This window comes from Musa acuminata, chromosome BXJ3-4, assembly GCF_036884655.1.
Source record: "Musa acuminata AAA Group cultivar baxijiao chromosome BXJ3-4, Cavendish_Baxijiao_AAA, whole genome shotgun sequence".
Taxonomy (NCBI): Eukaryota; Viridiplantae; Streptophyta; class Magnoliopsida; order Zingiberales; family Musaceae; genus Musa; species Musa acuminata.
Genome location: NC_088352.1, coordinates 39,810,735 through 39,829,631, shown reverse-complemented (window position 1 = coordinate 39,829,631; position 18,897 = coordinate 39,810,735). Strand labels below are relative to the sequence as shown.

Sequence of the window (18,897 nt, the reverse complement as noted above, 5' to 3'; positions counted from 1 at the left end):
ACTAAGTTTAATATTAACTACTGTCACAACCCATGTGGAATCATAATGTTCTGTAAAGGAATTAATGTAGATTGAAATAACTTACAGTAACTAATAAAAATTAACTTCGAAATTTAGGGGTATGCAAATTGAGCAAAAAAGAAATGATTGATGCAACAGTGAAAGTGATGCAATACCAAATCATATCATGTTTAACATTGTACATTGTACACATCCAATCTACTAATTAAATTAATTCATGATAGTACCTGCACAAAGTAAACACATTAAGAGCAAATTGGCATGAGAAGAACTCAATCCACCACCAAAATGGCATGACCAAATTGTGGGCTCATGAAACTGGATTTTATATTACAAGTGCAATTACAAAAGAAAAACGAAACTTATCTGCTCTCATAATTGCCAATTTGTAGAAAGCAACTCGGCACCTTCCCATAGTTTCCGTGTATGCCAATTGTCGTGACAGAATTTTGATCTTAATTATCCTGAGTAGTTGAGTGAAAAGTGGTATAGGAATAAAAACTATAGCTTTGTGGAAATTGCAAACGACCATAATTACTCTCCACTGAATGCCGAAAACTTGCCTGGTTTGGCAGCAGTCTCAAAACTGGGTACGGTCTGAAGGTTGCCACTGTCAGACATGTAGAAGTAATTGTAGTTGATTCTAGTGACCAAGTCTGCCAGATGAGGGAAGTGCCCAACATTAAGCTTGAATGAGAGGATCTGCATACAATCATAATTCATGCAGTTCATGTCTCCAGGACATTTGTAAGCATCAACCAATGCTCAAAAAATTTTCAAACATGAAATCAGTAGAATGTCAAAAATTACCCGAAGAAGAAAGGCCACGCAATCATCAAACTGTTTCTCTATCCGATCTACTTCCATTTCACACCTTGCTTTGATAGCAGCAGCTGCTCCACCAGTGCTTAGTGTTTGCTGTATTGCATAGAAGTCAAGTGCCAATCCAAGAATGGTCTTAATTCGACTTGCTATCAGCGCCCACTGCACTTGCATGGCAATAACAGAACATTGTGATCGTAAGCCTTTACAAAAGAGAAAGAAACCACTAGTCGATCAAGAGTGAAGATAAGTGACTAAGAAGATTGTACAAGCTTATCAGAAGCCACAAAGCATTGGCGCTGAATGGACAGCAGGTAAGTGTCATGGACTTCTATAACTTCATCAAGAGAGCCAGCAGATGCCATACCATTGCAAAGTTCAGACCATGCGCTGTGCAATACCTGCGTCGGACAGGTTCAGTTTAACATCTGGGTTTCACTTCCACTATGACGCCAAGAAGATGAACAAGCTCTTATTTACCCGATCCATCACATACTGATGAAATGCATCGACAAAATGGAGGAGTTTCTGCTCCACTAACAAATGGTGCTTATAATTGTGTGTTGAGCTACCTCTTCCCTGCCAAATGTTTAAAATCTCAAAAAATATCAGAAAGTAAATGTATCATTAACATTCTTTCTTATGTAATAATAGTTCATGGTTCTCAAGTGATGGTTACTAGTGGACTATGGCAGGAAAAGTATAACAGAGAAGCATTATTACCAATTTCAAGAAAAAAATCTAGTAGACAAACTTGAGATTAAACCAGCAGGTTCTAGCATTCACAATGATGCTATTATGAGTAAATGGAGATCTGAAACTTGCAATAGAACATAAGCTGCCACATATTAGATGATACATTAAGAAATGCAAACTATGGCTTACAAAAAAGTGCCAATGAGAAAAAAGAGGTAATTATGTAGAAGAACACAAGCTGCAGGGATTTATGGCAACATAAATGAATGGAATATTTAGTAACTCTAGAGAACGATTTCTTACCTAAGGACTTAGAAAATAGTCAGTCACATTCTTTCAGGAGGCTGTATACTTAGTGGAAAAAGAAACAGTACCGAGGATAGATTTCAGGTAACTAATTGCAAACCAACTACAGAATAGGAAAAACAAAATAATAGGTTATAAGGCAACATTTCGTGATGTTCATTCAATCGGTTTTCAACCAAGTGGGGAGAACTATCTGTTTTGTTTGCACATACTAACTCTCCTTTTCTAAATAATCTTGAGAAAAAAATTAATGATTTAGATGTTTAGTCAGAACAAGGAATAAAATCAAGTTGCACCTTCCACATCCACCTTCGAGCTTTATCAAGAACAAATTTTGCACGTTTGACCTTTAATAAGAAACCCATGACCTGTATCAAGCACAGTACAGATCAAATCATTGGAATGTCCATGCGATAATCATTCTAAAACAAGAAAATCAGTACCTGGTTATATTTCTTAAGTGCCTCCACATTAGCTATTAGGTCTAGCGGCCAAGAAACCTATCATACCAAAGATTGATGACTCAAAAAACAAAAATAAAATGACTTTGTTTAAAAAACTTTCTACACTTACCTTGTATGTGAATTTCAAAATATCAAGCGCATTAATGCCGAAACAATGATTCCGTGCATTCCGTGGAGTCGACCCGTTTCCAGTTTCAGTTTCCTCATTATCAGCACCATGCTTTGTAACTGAAACAACCAAGGCATCTGGGGCACTGAGAAGTGCACCATCTGCAGAATTTCTGATAGACTCCTAAGCATTTCAAGATATGATGACTGTATCAAACAACATATTTGGATGGAAAGCAAAGCCAAGTGTAAGCATAGCACAACTCTAAACAAAGCCACACCTGCAACATGGTGTTCAACTCAAATTCATCGTCCCAAATGTCTCCCCTATCTAACTTGTTAAAAGTTACTATAAGGAACTGCTGCAGCAGGTCACCTGAAAGAATCACAGGGCATGTCTATAATGTACATGTATTAGTAAGCCTGGCAAACCCCTAAACCACTTACCCGAGCCTAATAAATAAATAGCCTGTAACACCCCAAGCTCGTCCAGTAATTTCCAATCATTCATAAGCCTCAACAACATATGCTTACCCACATGATCCACCTAGAATGTAACAAGACATCTTAGCAGCATATGAGTAAAAACTCAAAAGAGTAGCAAGCTACTAACCTGTTCCCTGATGTAAACAGCAAGGCATTCCTGGATGATCACTGCAGGTTGTAATGTGTCCTTCACTTTGTTACTCTGAATCCATTTGAGGATCCTTGATGCAAGGGTACTATTCTTCTGAAAAGGCAGCAGCTCTGAAATGGCACTGCTTTCCTGCTTTTACAAATATTGTTTCAGCAGCAAGTTCGATTACATAAATCTGAAAAGGAATATATAGAACAAACTGAGGTACCTGCAAACAAGGAAGAAGAGTAGGAAAAGCATACAAAGTTTCCAAAGTTCTTTCATCATCTTGCCTGCGTATGTGTTCCCGTTCATCAAATTGAAAACCAAAAGCATAATCAGTTCTACCAAGTCTAGGCAGGGCTCCTTTGCTCAAAGGATCGCCAACCATCCTTGCATCTAGATATCTATCACTGAAGATGTTCTCTCTTAATTTTTCATCATTAACTGGAGGAAGATGATAATTTTTTGATATATTAAGCTCACTCCAAGAGGACATATTCTTTCTAAGAAACTCTCTGCTTACAGTTATTACGGGATTTCCAGGGCACAAAGAGTTAAGAATAGTCTTTCCTAACAAGCTAACAGACTCGTTATCTTGCCAGTTCTCTCTATGAAGTTCTGCAGCCTTTTCTGTTCCTTCTGAGTCAAAAGAAGAGACCGAAAAGCTCGTTTTACAGTCAGCATAATCCTCTCTATTAATGTCTCTGTGTCCCCTCCTATATACAACATCAGCTAAGAACTTTTGCCATGTTTTTCCACAGGTGGGTGCAGTATGTTCACCATCTTGAATTCCCAGTCCCATGTTACATTTCAACAAAAAAGGTTCACATATCTGATAAATTTTGGGGGATGACATCCTTAAATACTTGTAAGTCTGATCAGTATCACCTAGCAAACCCACCATTGATACCAAGAATATTTCGGGCAATGTCAAAAATCCCATAACCCGTGTATGAGTCTCATGAAAATGGAAGATAGACTGTTCATCAGTATAATCACAATTCACATTTTCATCTTCAACCATGTCAGACCTAGTAATTTTAGGATGGCCTTGACGATCAGAAGTCTGAGGGCCCATTTCCAGTCCCTTTGATGTTTTGCAACATCCAGATACTTTGCTGTCATATGATAGGAGAATGTTCTCGTCTTGAACGTGTCTGACCAATTGCAAAGATTTCCCAGCAGATACAATAGCCTTAGCCATGTCCTTGAGGAATATAGGACATGCTACATCATCAATATCAGAATGTTCTCTCCCTCCTGCAGTGGTAGACACTGAAATGGGCTCCTGATCACTCATTTTTCTTCTGGCTTTGACATTGGACACATTCTCAGTCCCCAGGCCATGATTAGATTTTAATTTCCTCCATCTCCCTTCTCTTAGAAGATAGCTCATCTCCCAAAATGCTGGTTGATCAATGGCAACTCCATCATTGGCATAAAAAAACATCTGCCATGAAGCTCAAATAACACAAAAAAAAAGAAACTAGTCAAGATACACTTGAAAAAAAGAAATTTCATTTATCCACAATGCTCTTTTCAATCCAAAAATATGCTGTCAACAAAAAGTAACCAGGATGCATATCATCTGAATGAAGCAACTTAGCTTCCTGGAACAAGATAATAATTAATATGTAACATTCAAACAATCAATTGATGAAGCATGAACAATTTCTAGCTCTCTCAATCAATTCGCCTTCCTCTTCAACAACATATAGCATGTAAAAAAATTTCTCATCCTCCCTTAAGCACAGTAAGGCATCAATCTTTTGAGAAGTAAATGCATCATAAGCAAAAGAGCATTGACTGTTGAAACTAACTAAATAAGAAAATATCATTTAAAGATAGATGATTTTGTTAGAGTAAATTAAGGCCTCATACTGATATGGCAAACTAAATAATGAAAACAGTGGCATATAGATGATTCATGCCTGTATCGACCATGGATAATCCCTTCTTAACATCACCTTAGTTAGTAGTCTGAATATCATAGAATGCTCTGCAGAAAATTAATAAATAGATAAACAATCAAAAGCAACTACCTCCTCAAAAGGGTCATCAAGAATTCCATCATAGAGCCATGAGTCAAGCCCCTCAAGATATGGTAACAAGCTTTCGGTAAATAAGAAAAGCAGCATATGGTATGCTTCCTCCTGTTATTTTAGCACGACTCCTCTAAATTAAATTGCATAAACTTAATGGGGGATGCTAGAAAGAAAATTGGATAACAATTATTTTACAACCTTGCCACCTTGTACAAGACAGAGTTCATTCAACTTTTTGAAAAGATGGTTGAGAATCTGAACTGCCAGTTCACTAGCTGGTATGGATGTTTGAAGATATGTCACTGGAATTGCTCCATAGACAACTTGAAGAAGAACCTCTGCCCCTGCACATAGACTGCAAATTGGTGCCTTAAGTGAGCTGAGTATACGCATAGTGCTAAAAAGCAAAATTATTGGTCACTAAACATGTTAGAGCAATAATGCTTGGTTGTCATGTCCTTCATTATTTTAAACCTCATTAGCACCATAAATCATATATCATATGAAATTTAAGATCGGTAATAGGAAAAACCATATTAATGGACTAGACAATTGCCACTTTTAGATCTGATAAATTATATGAAAAGCAAGATAGAAGTAACAGAATATTTTATTATTTCAGTATATGTTAAAAGACCTAAATCATTTCATGGGTCAATTATTTCCACATATTAACTAAAAACAATCATAATGACTTGACAAGTGAAAGAGCCAATCATGGGCAAATTCTGAGCAACAGATCTGATGTTTTGAAGGACACTGAATAATAAGAAGCATTTCTAAAGACAGAAACAAGTGAATCCTCAGGTCAAGAAGCTTCCTGACTGAAAGCACGAGATGAAGCGCTTATGTAAGCAGAGAGAAGAGATATTGTCACAGAATTCAGGTCTTGAAAGAACAGAAAAAGTAAATATATAACAAAATACATATTGCAACTACAACGACGGATAATTATGCTGAATATATAATGAGGTATGAAGTGTTTAAGAGATAAATATTTACAATGTGAAATGTTTAACTAGTTTATTTAATTTAATAGAACATTAAGAATCGAGAGAATATGCTTCCTAAATATAAAAGATAAAACTTTCCAAGTTATGCAAACTATTTCATCCTACAAGTAAAAGGATGATGACCTAGTCCATGAGGTTCCTGACAATGCGGGATCAGGAAGGGTTGTTCTTACTCCTACAACTATAAAGGTTGCCTTTATTTACATTAGAAAACATGTTTTCTAGGAATTCAATCGAGTGATTTTACAGTGAAATAAAGTAGAATGGGCACAATACATTAATGTGATTGCAAGAAATAATATAAAGAACCTACTGATGCAAAAAAATTAGGTGACACTGGAGAGGTTTAGGTAATCTTGTCTTTTACACCAAAGGTCAAACCAGAGTTAATCCATTCACAAATGATCTTCAAAACGAAATTATTGTGATACTATTTGCGGATGGCATCATTTTAATTGATGACAGTAAATAGAGATAAATCTAAAAATATATAATGAGAGAAACTTTAAAATTCAAAATAAGCAAGTTCAAAAAAGGGTATGTAGAGTATCTGTGTTTATATCAGGTTAAAAAAAAGTATATCTGAAGTTATAAAATTTTGCCTTTTTCTGCAGGTGTCAAGTATAGTAACAAAATGATAACACAAATCAACATGAGAACACATTAATATTCAAGCTAGATACTATAATGTTATGAAAAAATCCAGTATATATAAACAGGTTGACCTTGACAAAGAATTAGTAATTCCCAGTAGAGTTGCTGTGGGTCCAGTATCTGAACTGACATAGTTGACTTCCTCCTTCAAAGCAACATCTCGCAGCCGCTTTTTCATTTAAACATTATAGATTAAACTGAAGAAAGAAAATAATGGTACAGTTTGCAAATTGGAATATAAAAACAAATGCTAACCTTAAGCCATGAAGTGATAGAATTAGCAAAAGCATTTAGGGTGGGGACTCTAACATGTGTGGACTGCACTTTCTGAACATATAATTCAACTTGCTTCAAGCATGTACCAGCAAACAAAAACCGGCTCAGAATACTGTACAGACTCGTATATGACAGGTGCAACACATAAGTCCCATCTTTAACAAAAAATCTTTGCTGTTTCTCATCCCAATAAAACAAAGAACTGCAGTGTCCTTGGAGCATTTGTAGGATTCCTTGCACCTGGTAAGTAGAGAATCCTGTCATTCATGATCAGGAAGAATATAAGATATCTTGGTGGAAGAATACCAAACAAGGTGAGACGAGTACCAGTTTCCCTTCATCTGTCTTAAAGGAGAACACCGGTTCTGCATGAGGAAAACCATTCGAAATGCTCAGGTGAAGGTTACTAATGAAACTTTCAACATTTTCAACCTGTGGTACACCTGAAAGAGAAAATAAAGGAGATAGGACATTTGGACTGGTCAAAAATAAATCCAGAGGTCATCTCATATACATGCACATGTTGGATATAGGGAAAAAGTACATCAAGGATGCATGAACTTTATAATCAGTAAAAAGGGTATTCGAATTTTCATTCACAATTGAAACAAAAGATCAAAAACAATGTTTGATCTACTAAACCGCCAAGGTTGGGACTTGAACAAGTCCCATTTGTCTGGATTCTGGTGCCATCCTAGAATATTATTTTCAAAGCACTCTGAGCCTTCACAAGTCAATATGTACAGTGCTAAACAAATAAATAATGTGTTAATGCAGTTATCTGGTGTGTACAATGAAAGAAGGAAAAGAAGATTGACAGTATGTTCTCAATCTAGCAAGACAATACTAGGAACCAAAAAATTTAATGGCTAGTATGCTCACCTTGATGTTGTGCATAAGAAGTTACCTACTGAGACACATGCATAATTAACTTTGAACTACATGCCTGAGGCTAGAACTTCCTGAAGTAATGGATGCTACCATGTCTTACATAGCACAAAGACCCTACTGAAGCTGAACAAATAAGTATTGCAGCAATATGGTCAGAGCCAGCATATCAGAAGCACATGGTATGAGAAATGGTGCCAAAGATCACTGAAGCAACAAAACTGGTTAACAATTTTGCATCTGATCTTGCAAAAGCCAAACTCAAGAAGATTTTGTTCTTCTTACAGAAAGAAAAAGAGAAAGTCCAATTAAATTAAAAAAAAGTTGAAAAGCACATCAAAAGTTCCAAGCAAATAGCAGTAAATATCTAAACCAGAATAAAATGAAAGAAATTTAAATGCAACGTATCAATGTCATTACACAATAACTACTGGTAATTTTACCATACCATACAAGATGTGATTATCCATGCTCTGCATGTGTCACCAGCTACCACCATTTAACAAGTAGCAAGAACCTCAAAAACGCTTCTTATTCAAAGAGGAAGTCCTACAAAGGTCCTACAAAATAATAGAAAAACGAAAGAAAAGATAGCATATACATAAAAAATCAGTCATGTTAACTGTGGCCACCCATAATTATATGTAGATGAGCAAAACAAAAAGATAGTAGATTAAAGATATGATGGACACATGTAATTATATCACGTGCATGGCCTGCATGTAAGCATACAATAATGAGAAAATCTCACGATGAAATAAATGATAAAACATTTAAAATAAGACTATACCATTTAAATATCATTGATGCTCGTTCAGAACATCGACATAGAATAGATGATTTTGTTGGACTAGCAATACCCATGTTTGTCAATTCATTCATCCAAAAAAACCTAATCAAGTGACAGATAAAACTTAGCTAACAAAAGATTCTAGCTTCACTTGGAATACCTAAGAACAAATCCAAACTTGGAGCAATGTGCGTAACCATTCATCATCTTAGTTGCTACCAAAGAACGGAGAGGGAGGGAGGGAGGCAGTTCAGGATTGCAGAGCACCTGCGATGGCAATAGCGGCAGAGGTCATCTGGCGGCTCCGACCGGTGGACAGAGGGAAGTACGGCGAAGGAGGGGGAGAAGAAACATATCTATGCCAAGGGAGCGAGGCATGCGGCTGAGTGCATGCGCAATGGCGAGCGGAGCCGGCGAGTTAACCCTAGATCTCACCGAAAATGCAAACTGGGTTCTTTACCTGCCAAGGGAAAAGCAGCTCAAATTCTGTACTGTTTCTTAAAGTTCCGTACATTTGAAAAGAGGAGGAAGTTGTGATGAGTAGTTGAGGTTAAAGAATCATGAAGGCCGAAATGCAGAGCATTCCAAGACCAGTAAATTCTGCGTCGGTGTCCGTGTTCCGTCTAGTTCGTGAGACAACGCAGCAGGGAAGTTGAGGATAACGAAAGGGAGAGGGCAGGCAACGGTGTGTGGTGAAGAGAAAGAAAAGAGAGGAGAGGGTGATGGTCACGTGACAGTAGAGGAGAGAAGAGAAGATCGTACCAGAGGGAGACGGCTGGGCGATGACGGTCGGATCTCGGCAGAGAGAGAGGCGAATGTACGTGAAAGATCGGCTTGAGAAATCCGGAAGGCGGCGGGCGGACAACGAGCGGCTCGAGAATCTCGCCGGCAGCAGCGAGCTTCACTCCTTCGCTAGGGTTCGCCCGATTGGTGTTCGGGGTCGGGCGTCTGCGAAAAGATCGCGCCCTTTTTTGGCCCTGCGACATCTCACCGAGTCGACTCATACGACTCGGCAGTCGACCGAGCCAGGCATCTTCCGTTTCAACGGCCGGTCCTCCTACGGCCCATAGGCCCATGAGTTCAACAACGTCCCCATAGGGCATCGTTTTGCCGCCATTGCAAGGATGGGTCGGGCTTCGAGTTTGCAGCTACAGCAATGGCCGACACCATGTCCGCCTTCACGACGTTATCTCTTTTCCGGTAAAGCTCTTATCGAACTCTTGCCTGTTCACGTAGATAACAATGATTCCCATCAATCAAGTAGATAACTCTTGCTTGTGTTCGTATCACTAATTTCTTGTCAGTCATCCCCTCCCTGCATTCACTCTGTAGGCTATTTATGTGTCGATGATCGTTAAAAGTGCCCTGTTTGTTCACATCGGTGGAAGATGTTGTTCTACCTGCAAGATGTGCAACTTTAGCATTTCATATGAGGTTTACATCTTGAATATCAGGTAAAGCAATTCTTGATTTGCATCCTTCTTGTGATAGTTCTTGCATTTGGTGAATTCATGTTATGATCTTTGTTCTTGTGGTCTTGTGGATGTTGGTCCTGCAACCATCATTGCTTATTAGTTGCACACAATCAGAGGTGCCTTCTTTTCTTTGGTGCTTGCCAACTTTAAGGAGTGTTCCAGATTATTTTGCTGCAATGTACATAAGAGTCGGTATTAGGTTCATCTAAGAACTACTTGGTCAGACTCGATGGCTAGATCATCTTTATTGTTCAAAAAGCATGCCTCACCTATATTGATCTCTGAAACTATTAGATGATCGATGGAAATGGCCTAAGATTGAATTGGCATCTTGTGTGATATTTGGTAGGGATGAAAAACAAACGCTTCGCAAGGATTTTCATCAAGGTCTGGTCTTATTCATTTGCATCATTTGGTTTTTAGTTCTTGACATCTGATGAACTTCACTGTCAATCTTTTAGCATATTTCTTGGATTAACAAAACCCAAAAGTTCTGCTATTTGATAATTATGGGGACGGGATGTTCCAGCTTATCCCTTCTTATTTTGTTGATTGCATTTCTGATATAACACTTTGCTGGGCCTATCAAATTGTTTTTTAAATATCAGGGATTTCTCAACTCTGGTTGTTTTTTGTTGCATTTTAGTCAACATCTTTAAGTTGCCCCACTTCTAGGATGGTTGGCCTTTGACACTGTTTGGGTTAAAGTTTCGCATTCTTGTTCTCCGCCATTTTGCCTCAGAAGATAAATCTAAAAGAAAAGCAAGAAATTAGGGACTTAATTTGATATGAATATTTTAAATAACCCTGCTTTGCTTCGGGGATTATTGACTTTTATCTCTTCTTTGCTAAAATTTGTCATCTAGGATTCTTCTTCCTCGCCTTTTTTGCTTTCAAAGATGAAAGAAGGATACAATTTGTTATATATATATATATATATATATATATATATATATATATATATATATATATATATATATATATATATATATATATATATATATATATATATATATATATAATTGTTGAAAAAGTATGATAGTTGAGCTTAAATTTGATTGATTGTCATGTGCTTCTTACCATAATTATGTGGCCACTGTAGAACTTATGGAACTTTCTCCAAAATTGACAAATCCCACAAAGTTGATGTTTTGATATTTAATACCTATATACTCCATGCCATTATGTGATGGCTATGCCATTATGTCAATTTAAACATAATATCTCCAACATGTGGTTCCAATATTAAATTCATTTTATCATGTTTATGCCCCTATGTTCAAATGTTGCTTTGAGAGCACGGTGTGACAAAAAAAGAAATGAGCATCCTTATGGTCATTGGTCCTAATCTTGGAATCTGAATAGAAGGACCTAGAAACTGAACTTTGATCAGCTTGTCCTTATCATTGTGGTCCATTTATTGTGTTGGTACTAGTAAGTTAAATGTTATTATCTGATAAATACTCTTTATTAAAGTGTTTTCATCTGCTAAGTCTAATGTAATCCTGCTAATTATGCATTAAGATCAATAATTGTTTTGAGATTTGAATTCTGAAAGAAGTTATCTTATGTTTCTCGATGAATTCACCTGTGTGTTTCGTTAAATTTTGTTGATCGATAGATTTGAGATCAAGGTTCGTAATATCGTACCATACCGGTGTTTCGATCTGGGCTCGGTATCGATACGGTATACCGAGCAGTACATCCAGGTGTACTGAGCGATATACTCAGGTGTGCCGAGTACAGTGCACTACTATAGTGCTACAGTGCACTCGGACCGCATACTGACAACCTATCGAATCGGTATGTACCATCGTACCGGGCGATACAATTCGGTACTACAGATCATGTTTGAGATATCAAAAAACAATTTCAGGTCAACAAAGAATAATAAATTGGGTGAAGAGATCGTAAAACAATTATGTTGGAAAGGACATTCCACATCATAGAACAGATAATTCACATTCTCATACAACATCAGAGTAGAAAGCTGAATCAATATCAGAGTTAGGAGATTCTCAGAAACTTATAATTGTAGAACATAGCTTCAAAGAGCTTCAGGTTTTCAACCAGACCTGATGAGAGACTCCATGATACAAATTGATGGTTGATCTTCTCAGTTGAGCTCATTCTACACATCAAAATGGGGAACATGAGCAGTATCAAGCAACAAGACCACTATTGAACCCTAAAACCACTATCCCATTTGCATCTACTAATAAATCATGTTTTATTTCAACTAGATGTGTCAAGAAATAGAGACAGCTTCTTCTCATTAAGCTTCAAATCCTTACTCCTCTATATTTTAGATTTGAAGCTTTTATATTAAGGTTCAAATTCTTCTGTATTTTAGCTTCAAATCATTAAGCAATAGAGACAGCTTCTACCGTTTTTTATCTACCAGCAACCAAATATAGGTTTCATTTTTATTTTTTTATACATATATGAGCTTGTACAGAATTATATTTACTAGAAACTATTCTTAATTTTTTTCTGTAGAGTCTAGCTACCGACTCCAAATAATTGAAAAATATGGCTTGCTACTATTATAGTCTATACGAGTTTAATGGTTGAAAAAATATCTATATAGTTGACCCTGAATTGTCAAGAAATTACAATTTGATTAGCTCATGAAAACCTTTTCTATGCCAGTAGGGAGGCTGAAATATTAGTCATTGTTATTTATCATCCAATATGTCTACTAAGAGACTTGACTCTCCTAGTGACTTCTTAATGATTTTTGTTTTGAGATCTGCATTTAGTTATTATCTTTAATGATTTATTTTCAGCGCAACTTTTGTGGCAAAGTTATTCGAAGTTGCTTTACATAGACAAGATGCATTCAGATTCTTTGAGCCGTCGCTCTCCGGGGGGTGGACATGCCTCTCCTTTTGTAGTGCTCGTAAGTCATCCAAACTTGCTTTATACTCTCTTTTTTCTCTTTTGCCTGATCTTGAAGTCATCACACTCACAGTTTCTAAAGAACCACCTCTTTTTGTCAAATGCTTTCATGATTATGATTACTTGCATCACAAACACTTTCCATTGACCAAAAACATTAATTCCATGGTAACTTTGGCAACATAGTCTAGATGAAGTATTGGTCAAGGATTTATGTCATGTCCTATATTGATACATCAATTTAAGATCTTATCATGCATCTTATTGATCTGTTGTGCTACAATTAGAATCCAAAAGCAAATGGCAATGTATATAATAAAGAGATTCTAATTGTGGCACAATAGCAGCCATTTGTTTAGAGGTAGCTTGACGTTGGAATGGACCGCGATGGGGACGGTTGTAATTTGCATGGTAAACACCTTGTTGCACACCATCCCTACGCTTGCCTTCCTAACCGCGTCTCGCCCCGTTGTTTCCGATCTGAACTCTTGAAAAGATCCGAAACCTGGTCCTTTCCTACCTTATCGGGATCGTTGTGCTCGACCCATGATCTGTCGACACGCGTCCGTAGCCCTCCTCTTCTTGTCGAAGCTTCCCGCACCCTTCCCGCCACCTGTCTCCATCACAAAAAGGCATCACCGCGCCAGTGAATCATGCGCCGTCCATCTCCCCCTCCGATATGGCCGATCTGCCCCCACTGCTCTACGCCACCCCTTTCTTCCGCCTTCCCCCATTTAATATTATCCGGAACAGAACCTTCTGGAAGCGCCTATAAGGTTTCCGCCCGACCCGGTATTCCCACCCTTCCTTTTCTTCCACCCAAAACTTGGTCTTCCTTCCAGAGAAATCGAGAACCTTTCGGGTGGTGATCCGGCGGCGATGGCGCCTCCGCCCTTGCCTTCCGCCGCCGCCGAGAAGGCCGCCGAGCAGGTGCCGCCGGATGGACAGCGGTCGCTCCCGACGCCTTTCCTTACAAAGACGTACCAGCTCGTGGACGATCCGTCGGTGGACGACATGATATCGTGGAACGAGGACGGGTCGACTTTCGTGGTGTGGCGGCCCGCTGAGTTCGCCCGCGATCTCCTCCCCAAGTACTTCAAGCACAACAATTTCTCCAGCTTCGTCCGCCAGCTGAACACCTATGTCGGTCCCGATTGCAAGATTGGATTTTTTTTTTCCCCTCTTCGTGGTAAATTTCCGGTTTTTATTGATTTTTCGGAGATTTATTTGGTAGGGATTTCGGAAGATTGTGCCCGATCGGTGGGAGTTCGCCAACGATTGCTTCCGAAGAGGCGAAAAGCGCCTCCTTTGCGATATCCACCGCCGCAAGATAACCCAAGCCGCCCCGTCCGTGGTGGGGCCGGCCGCGGTGTCTGTTCCAGTAAATCGGGCAGGGTCACCGGCGAACTCGGGGGAGGAGCAGGTCCTCTCGTCGAACTCCTCTCCCGGGCCGCCTCCTTCCTTGGCCGCCGGATCCAGCAGCTCGGTGGAACTGACGGAGGAGAACGAGAGGCTGAGGAAGGAGAACACGCGGCTCTCCCGCGAGCTCGCCCAGATGAAGAGCTTGTGCAGTCACATCTCGGTCCTGATATCGAAGTACGCGGACGAGGGCGGCGGCGGGAGGGCGGCGGAGGCCCCGCCTCCGCCGTCGACAGTTCTGGAGCTTATGCCGGCGAGGCGAGAGGAGGAGGAGGAGCTGGAGGAGGAAGATGAGGAGGAGGAGCTGCAGGAGGCGGAGACGGAAACGGGGATGGAGGTGGAAGGGGCTGTGAAGGCGGTGGAGATGACGAGCGCGCGGCTCTTCGGGGTGTCGATCGGAGGGAAGCGGGCGAGGGAGGAGGACAAGGCCGAGGATCCAACGCCGGAGGTGAAGTCAGAGCCGTCGGATCCGGCGTCGGACACGAAAGAGGACATCTCGCCGGAGCGCCATCAGCGGTCATGGGTGGTGTATTGCCCTCGGCCGGTGAGGAGGGCGTGCCATGGAGCCGAAGGGGGTGTTGGAGACCGGGACGGATCGCTCACGTGACTCACGTGACGACAACTGGACCGCGAAGAAGTGTGCAGTTGTAGATCTAATTCGTGCTGTGTAGAATGCAATTTTAGCGGTACTAGATTAATAAGTGGGGGAGTCCAAAGATTCCATGTGCGTGCAGGTGCTTCTTTCGTTCCATCGCACGAGTTGTGAGCCGCATCGATGCACCAATAGCATGATCATCTGTGCACGTGTTGATTGATGCGTTGCTGACACGGTGACTGATGATGCTGATGAGGATGCGTTGCTAATACGATGATGATTAGATTTTTATGTGGGACGACAGACGCACGCACAGAGACTAAGCAGGGAAAGCATTATAAAGATAAATTCTCTATATTGCGGTTGGACATACACCCATTTATTCATAACTTACATTAAGTCATGTCAGTGATACGCAATCCTTATTCGCCACAAAGTATAATAGTTGTTGCTCTTGTTTGCTCTCAATTGACACATAAATGTCTTGTTAGGCAAAACACGTTCTTAATGGAACCTATGTGTTCCATTATAGAGAGACACGGCTCGACCCAAACATCGATTTAGGAACCCAATCGAAATATTCGTCAAATTAGGAAACTAATCGTGCAATTTCCTCAACCATCAATTGCGAGCACGTCGCCTTACGCGTCAGTTAATTACTAGTCGGACTCCTACCGACCGGTGTTGGTAACGCCGCAGGCGATCCTGCGTCGATCCCCTGGCATCGCAACGGTACCGGAGGAGGCGCACGTGTGAGTCACGCCGCGCGCGGTACAGTCACCTGCCGACGGTCCATGCACCGCTTGAGATTCCCCGCAACGGTCATATCGGCAACAGGCGTGATTATTACCCCAACGGTCGAAATGGAACGCGCTTCCTGTCCGTCCGATCCGAATCGGACGGTCGACCGTCGTTAAGCGGGCGCAGTCCCGGGAATCCCACCTCGCTGACCGTTGGCGTTTTTTCCCTGGCCCGGTGAAGACCGTGGCACTCGCTCACCCGGCACAGTAGCAGAGCAGCAGGAGGGAACGGAAGGAGGAGCAGCAGCGCGGAAGAGGAAGAGGAGGAGGAAGGAGAGGAAGAACAAATCAAGAATCTTATTTGTTTTGGTTTTTGCTTGCTCGGATCATGGAGGTGGCCGAGATGCCCGGTGGTGGCTCAGAGGATTCTTTGATGACCAGGGAATCCGCACCAGCTTGGCTGTGGGATGTCCACGGCTCCGTCGTGATCGTTTCCTCTATGTGATGATTTCTGATAAAGATTTGTTCTCGTTTGCTCTTCTTCTAACTATTCTTTGATTCTTTCACAGAGGCTTCCCGGTCTTCCAACTTGGTCTCCAAAACTCCCGTCTTTCTTTCCAACTTCGAGCTTGTCCTCTGTTTTCTTGGGACTGAAAGATCCTTCTTTGCCGCATTCTTTGATTCTTCTGAGTTCTTGAAGGTAACATTTCTTGTAGAAAGATAGGTGGAGGTTGCGTCGATTTTATCTGAACGAGAACCAGAGTTGGAGCAGGAGGATGTTGGCTGGGTGCTCGTCGACGCTGCTGTCGCCGAGGCACAAGTTGAGGATCGACGCTTCCGTGCAGTTGCAATCGTGCCATTTCCAGCTGCAGGACAAGCATTGCCATCCGCAGCAGAAGATGGGCACCCAGCGGCTCGACCTGCCCTGTGGCTTCTCCTCCCGGAAGGACCCCCTGCGGATGGCCCTGTCGGTTGAGAAGCCACCGCCGGCGGAGGCCCGGCGGAGCAGTTGCTCCTTTAGGCGCAACCCGGTGACAACTTCCTCCATGGCGGCACAAACGCCCTCGTGGGGAGGGATTGATGAAGGCCACGGCAGACCCTGGGATCGGAGGAGGAGCTTGAAGAGATTCCACGAGAGGGGTTCGTGCGACGACGACCGAGCCAAGAGGACGAGGACCGGTGGCGGAGTCTCGGGATTAGTTGAAGTTGACGGCGAGGTGTGGTTCCCTCGGTCCACCCAAGAGCCTCCGCCGGTGGAAGAGGACAAGGTGTTTCTTGTGCCCAACGCAGCAAGCTTTCCGCTTCCGGCCTCCACGAGCCATGCTTTGGTAGGAGGATCCGCTGGTCCCGAGAATGATGGCCTGAGCCCAGGCGAAGATCCAAACGACAAGTCGCAGTCCGATTCAAGTACGTCGTCGACCGCATACGCTTCTTCTCCTGAGCCAACCAAGGATTCTTCAGGCAATGTGGCGTCGAACGGGTCCCGGATGCCTTCTTCTTCGGGCGTCGCTGGTGCAGCAGGAGGCGAAGGAGAGGGTAGCTCGGCGGAGCAGCAGGGCCTCGAACTCCTCAGCTTGCTCACGTCGTGTGCGGAGTCCATTAGCTCGGGAAACTACGAAGGCATGACCTTCTTCTTGGCCAGGCTAGGAGAGACGGCCACCCCACTGGGAACCCCTCTCCATCGAGTGGTCGCCTACTATACCGAGGCCTTGGCGCTCCGAGTCGTGAAGCTCCGCCCCCGCATCTTCTCCATTGCTCCACCGAAGACCCTCGTCCACCCGACCGAGGACGACGACGCCGTAGCGCTGCGCCTCCTCAACTGTGTCACCCCAGTCCTGAAATTTCTCCACTTCACCATGAACGAGAGGCTGCTGAAGGCATTCGAGGGAAGAGACAGAGTGCACATCATAGACTTAGACATCAAGCAGGGCCTCCAGTGGCCTAGTTTACTCCAGAGCTTAGCTTCCAGGCCCAGTCCTCCGAGCCACCTCCGGATCACCGGCGTCGGCGAGTCGAGGCAGGACCTCCAGGACACAGGCGCCGCGCTCGCAAGGCTGGCAGAGTCGCTCAACCTCCCTTTCGAGTTCCACGCAGTGGCGGACAGGTTGGAAGACGTGCGGCTGTGGATGCTTCATGTGAAGAGGGAGGAGTGCGTCGCGGTGAATTGTGTTCTGACGATGCACAAGGCACTCTCCGACGAGAGCGGCAAGGCCTTCATGGACTTGCTGGGCCTGATAAGAAGCACGCGCCCGGAGATCGTCGTCATGGCGGAACAAGAAGCGAAGCACAACGAGCCTAACTGGGAGACAAGGTTCTCCAGATCACTCAGCTACTACGCGGCCATCTTTGATTCCATGGACTACGCTCTGCCCAGGGACAGCCCGGCCAGGATCAAGGTCGAGCAGGTGTTTGCCAGAGAGATCAGAAACGCCGTTGCATGTGAAGGGGGCGAAAGAACCGAGCGTCACGAGAACTTCGATAGGTGGAGGAAGCTGATGGAGGACGGCGGGTTCAAATGCCTGGCAATCGGAGAAAGGGAGATGCTTCAGAGTCGTATGATACTGAGGATGTACGCCTGCGACAAGTACGCCATAGACAACCAAGGGGAAGAAGGTGATGGACTCACTCTCAGGTGGTCAGATCAGCCTCTGTACACAGTCTCTGCATGGGCTCCTACAGATGTTGCAGGCAGCTCCTCTACGTCTCAACCAAACTAGTGGATTCCTCCTGCATGACTTGGTGCTTCTTCCTCGACAGGTCTCATACAGACTTATTCTTTATACTCTTACAGACATGAAAGGTCCATTCTTTTTCCACTTACAAACCATATAGACATTCTTTTCTGGGCTTTTTCTTCTTTGGTGATTCTTTAAATTCTTTTGTTGCTGAGGCTCATCATTCATGCTACAGAAGTCAGAAAATGATTGTAATTTGGTTTAGTTAGAATATGAATGAAGAAAAGATGTTAGAATATTCTTTGATTATTTCCTACAGTGTATCTTTTGTCATCACTTCATATTGATTGCTGTAACACTAATAAATGAATAAGAGCAGTTGTTTCTATT

At 42.2% G+C, this 18,897-nt stretch overlaps 3 protein-coding genes and 1 long non-coding RNA gene across 10 annotated transcripts; 3 read left to right on the top strand and 1 right to left on the bottom strand.

The window, feature by feature from the left end:
* Window positions 1-147: 147 nt before the first annotated feature.
* On the bottom strand, window positions 148-9,650 carry LOC135584563 (uncharacterized). 7 transcript variants are annotated; one of them, XM_065145563.1, is made up of 20 exons: window positions 9,465-9,644; window positions 8,863-9,162; window positions 8,361-8,472; window positions 7,352-7,467; window positions 7,004-7,264; window positions 6,820-6,917; window positions 5,280-5,436; window positions 5,079-5,189; window positions 3,263-4,486; window positions 3,031-3,186; window positions 2,865-2,964; window positions 2,699-2,793; window positions 2,419-2,601; window positions 2,289-2,345; window positions 2,142-2,213; window positions 1,324-1,422; window positions 1,113-1,244; window positions 832-1,005; window positions 585-723; window positions 148-485 (listed from the first exon to the last, which is right to left on the bottom strand). In XM_065145563.1, exons 3-20 carry the CDS (start codon window positions 8,389-8,391, stop codon window positions 481-483), a joined length of 3,210 nt encoding a protein of 1,069 aa, XP_065001635.1. In that variant the 5' UTR covers window positions 8,392-8,472; window positions 8,863-9,162; window positions 9,465-9,644; the 3' UTR covers window positions 148-480. The 7 variants fall into 7 exon arrangements, 6 of the variants coding, with proteins under 6 accessions (XP_065001635.1, XP_065001634.1, XP_018680857.2 ...); XM_065145562.1 differs by having other exon boundaries at window positions 8,970-9,162; XM_018825312.2 differs by lacking the exon at window positions 8,361-8,472 and having other exon boundaries at window positions 9,465-9,645.
* A 33-nt stretch (window positions 9,651-9,683) lies between these two features.
* LOC135634874 (uncharacterized) lies at window positions 9,684-13,388 on the top strand. The gene is made up of 3 exons (XR_010495465.1): window positions 9,684-9,902; window positions 10,035-10,156; window positions 12,967-13,388. It is a non-coding gene; the product is annotated as an uncharacterized LOC135634874 (long non-coding RNA).
* A 186-nt stretch (window positions 13,389-13,574) lies between these two features.
* Window positions 13,575-15,224, top strand: LOC103983237 (heat stress transcription factor B-2c). Its single transcript, XM_009400451.3, has 2 exons — window positions 13,575-14,221; window positions 14,313-15,224. The coding sequence occupies exons 1-2, from the start codon at window positions 13,958-13,960 to the stop codon at window positions 15,102-15,104; spliced, it is 1,056 nt and encodes a 351-aa protein (XP_009398726.2). The 5' UTR covers window positions 13,575-13,957; the 3' UTR covers window positions 15,105-15,224.
* Window positions 15,225-15,376: 152 nt separating this feature from the next.
* LOC135634873 (protein DWARF AND LOW-TILLERING-like) lies at window positions 15,377-18,897 on the top strand. The gene is made up of 2 exons (XM_065145566.1): window positions 15,377-16,532; window positions 16,605-18,897. Exon 2 carries the CDS (start codon window positions 16,609-16,611, stop codon window positions 18,547-18,549), a length of 1,941 nt encoding a protein of 646 aa, XP_065001638.1. The 5' UTR covers window positions 15,377-16,532; window positions 16,605-16,608; the 3' UTR covers window positions 18,550-18,897.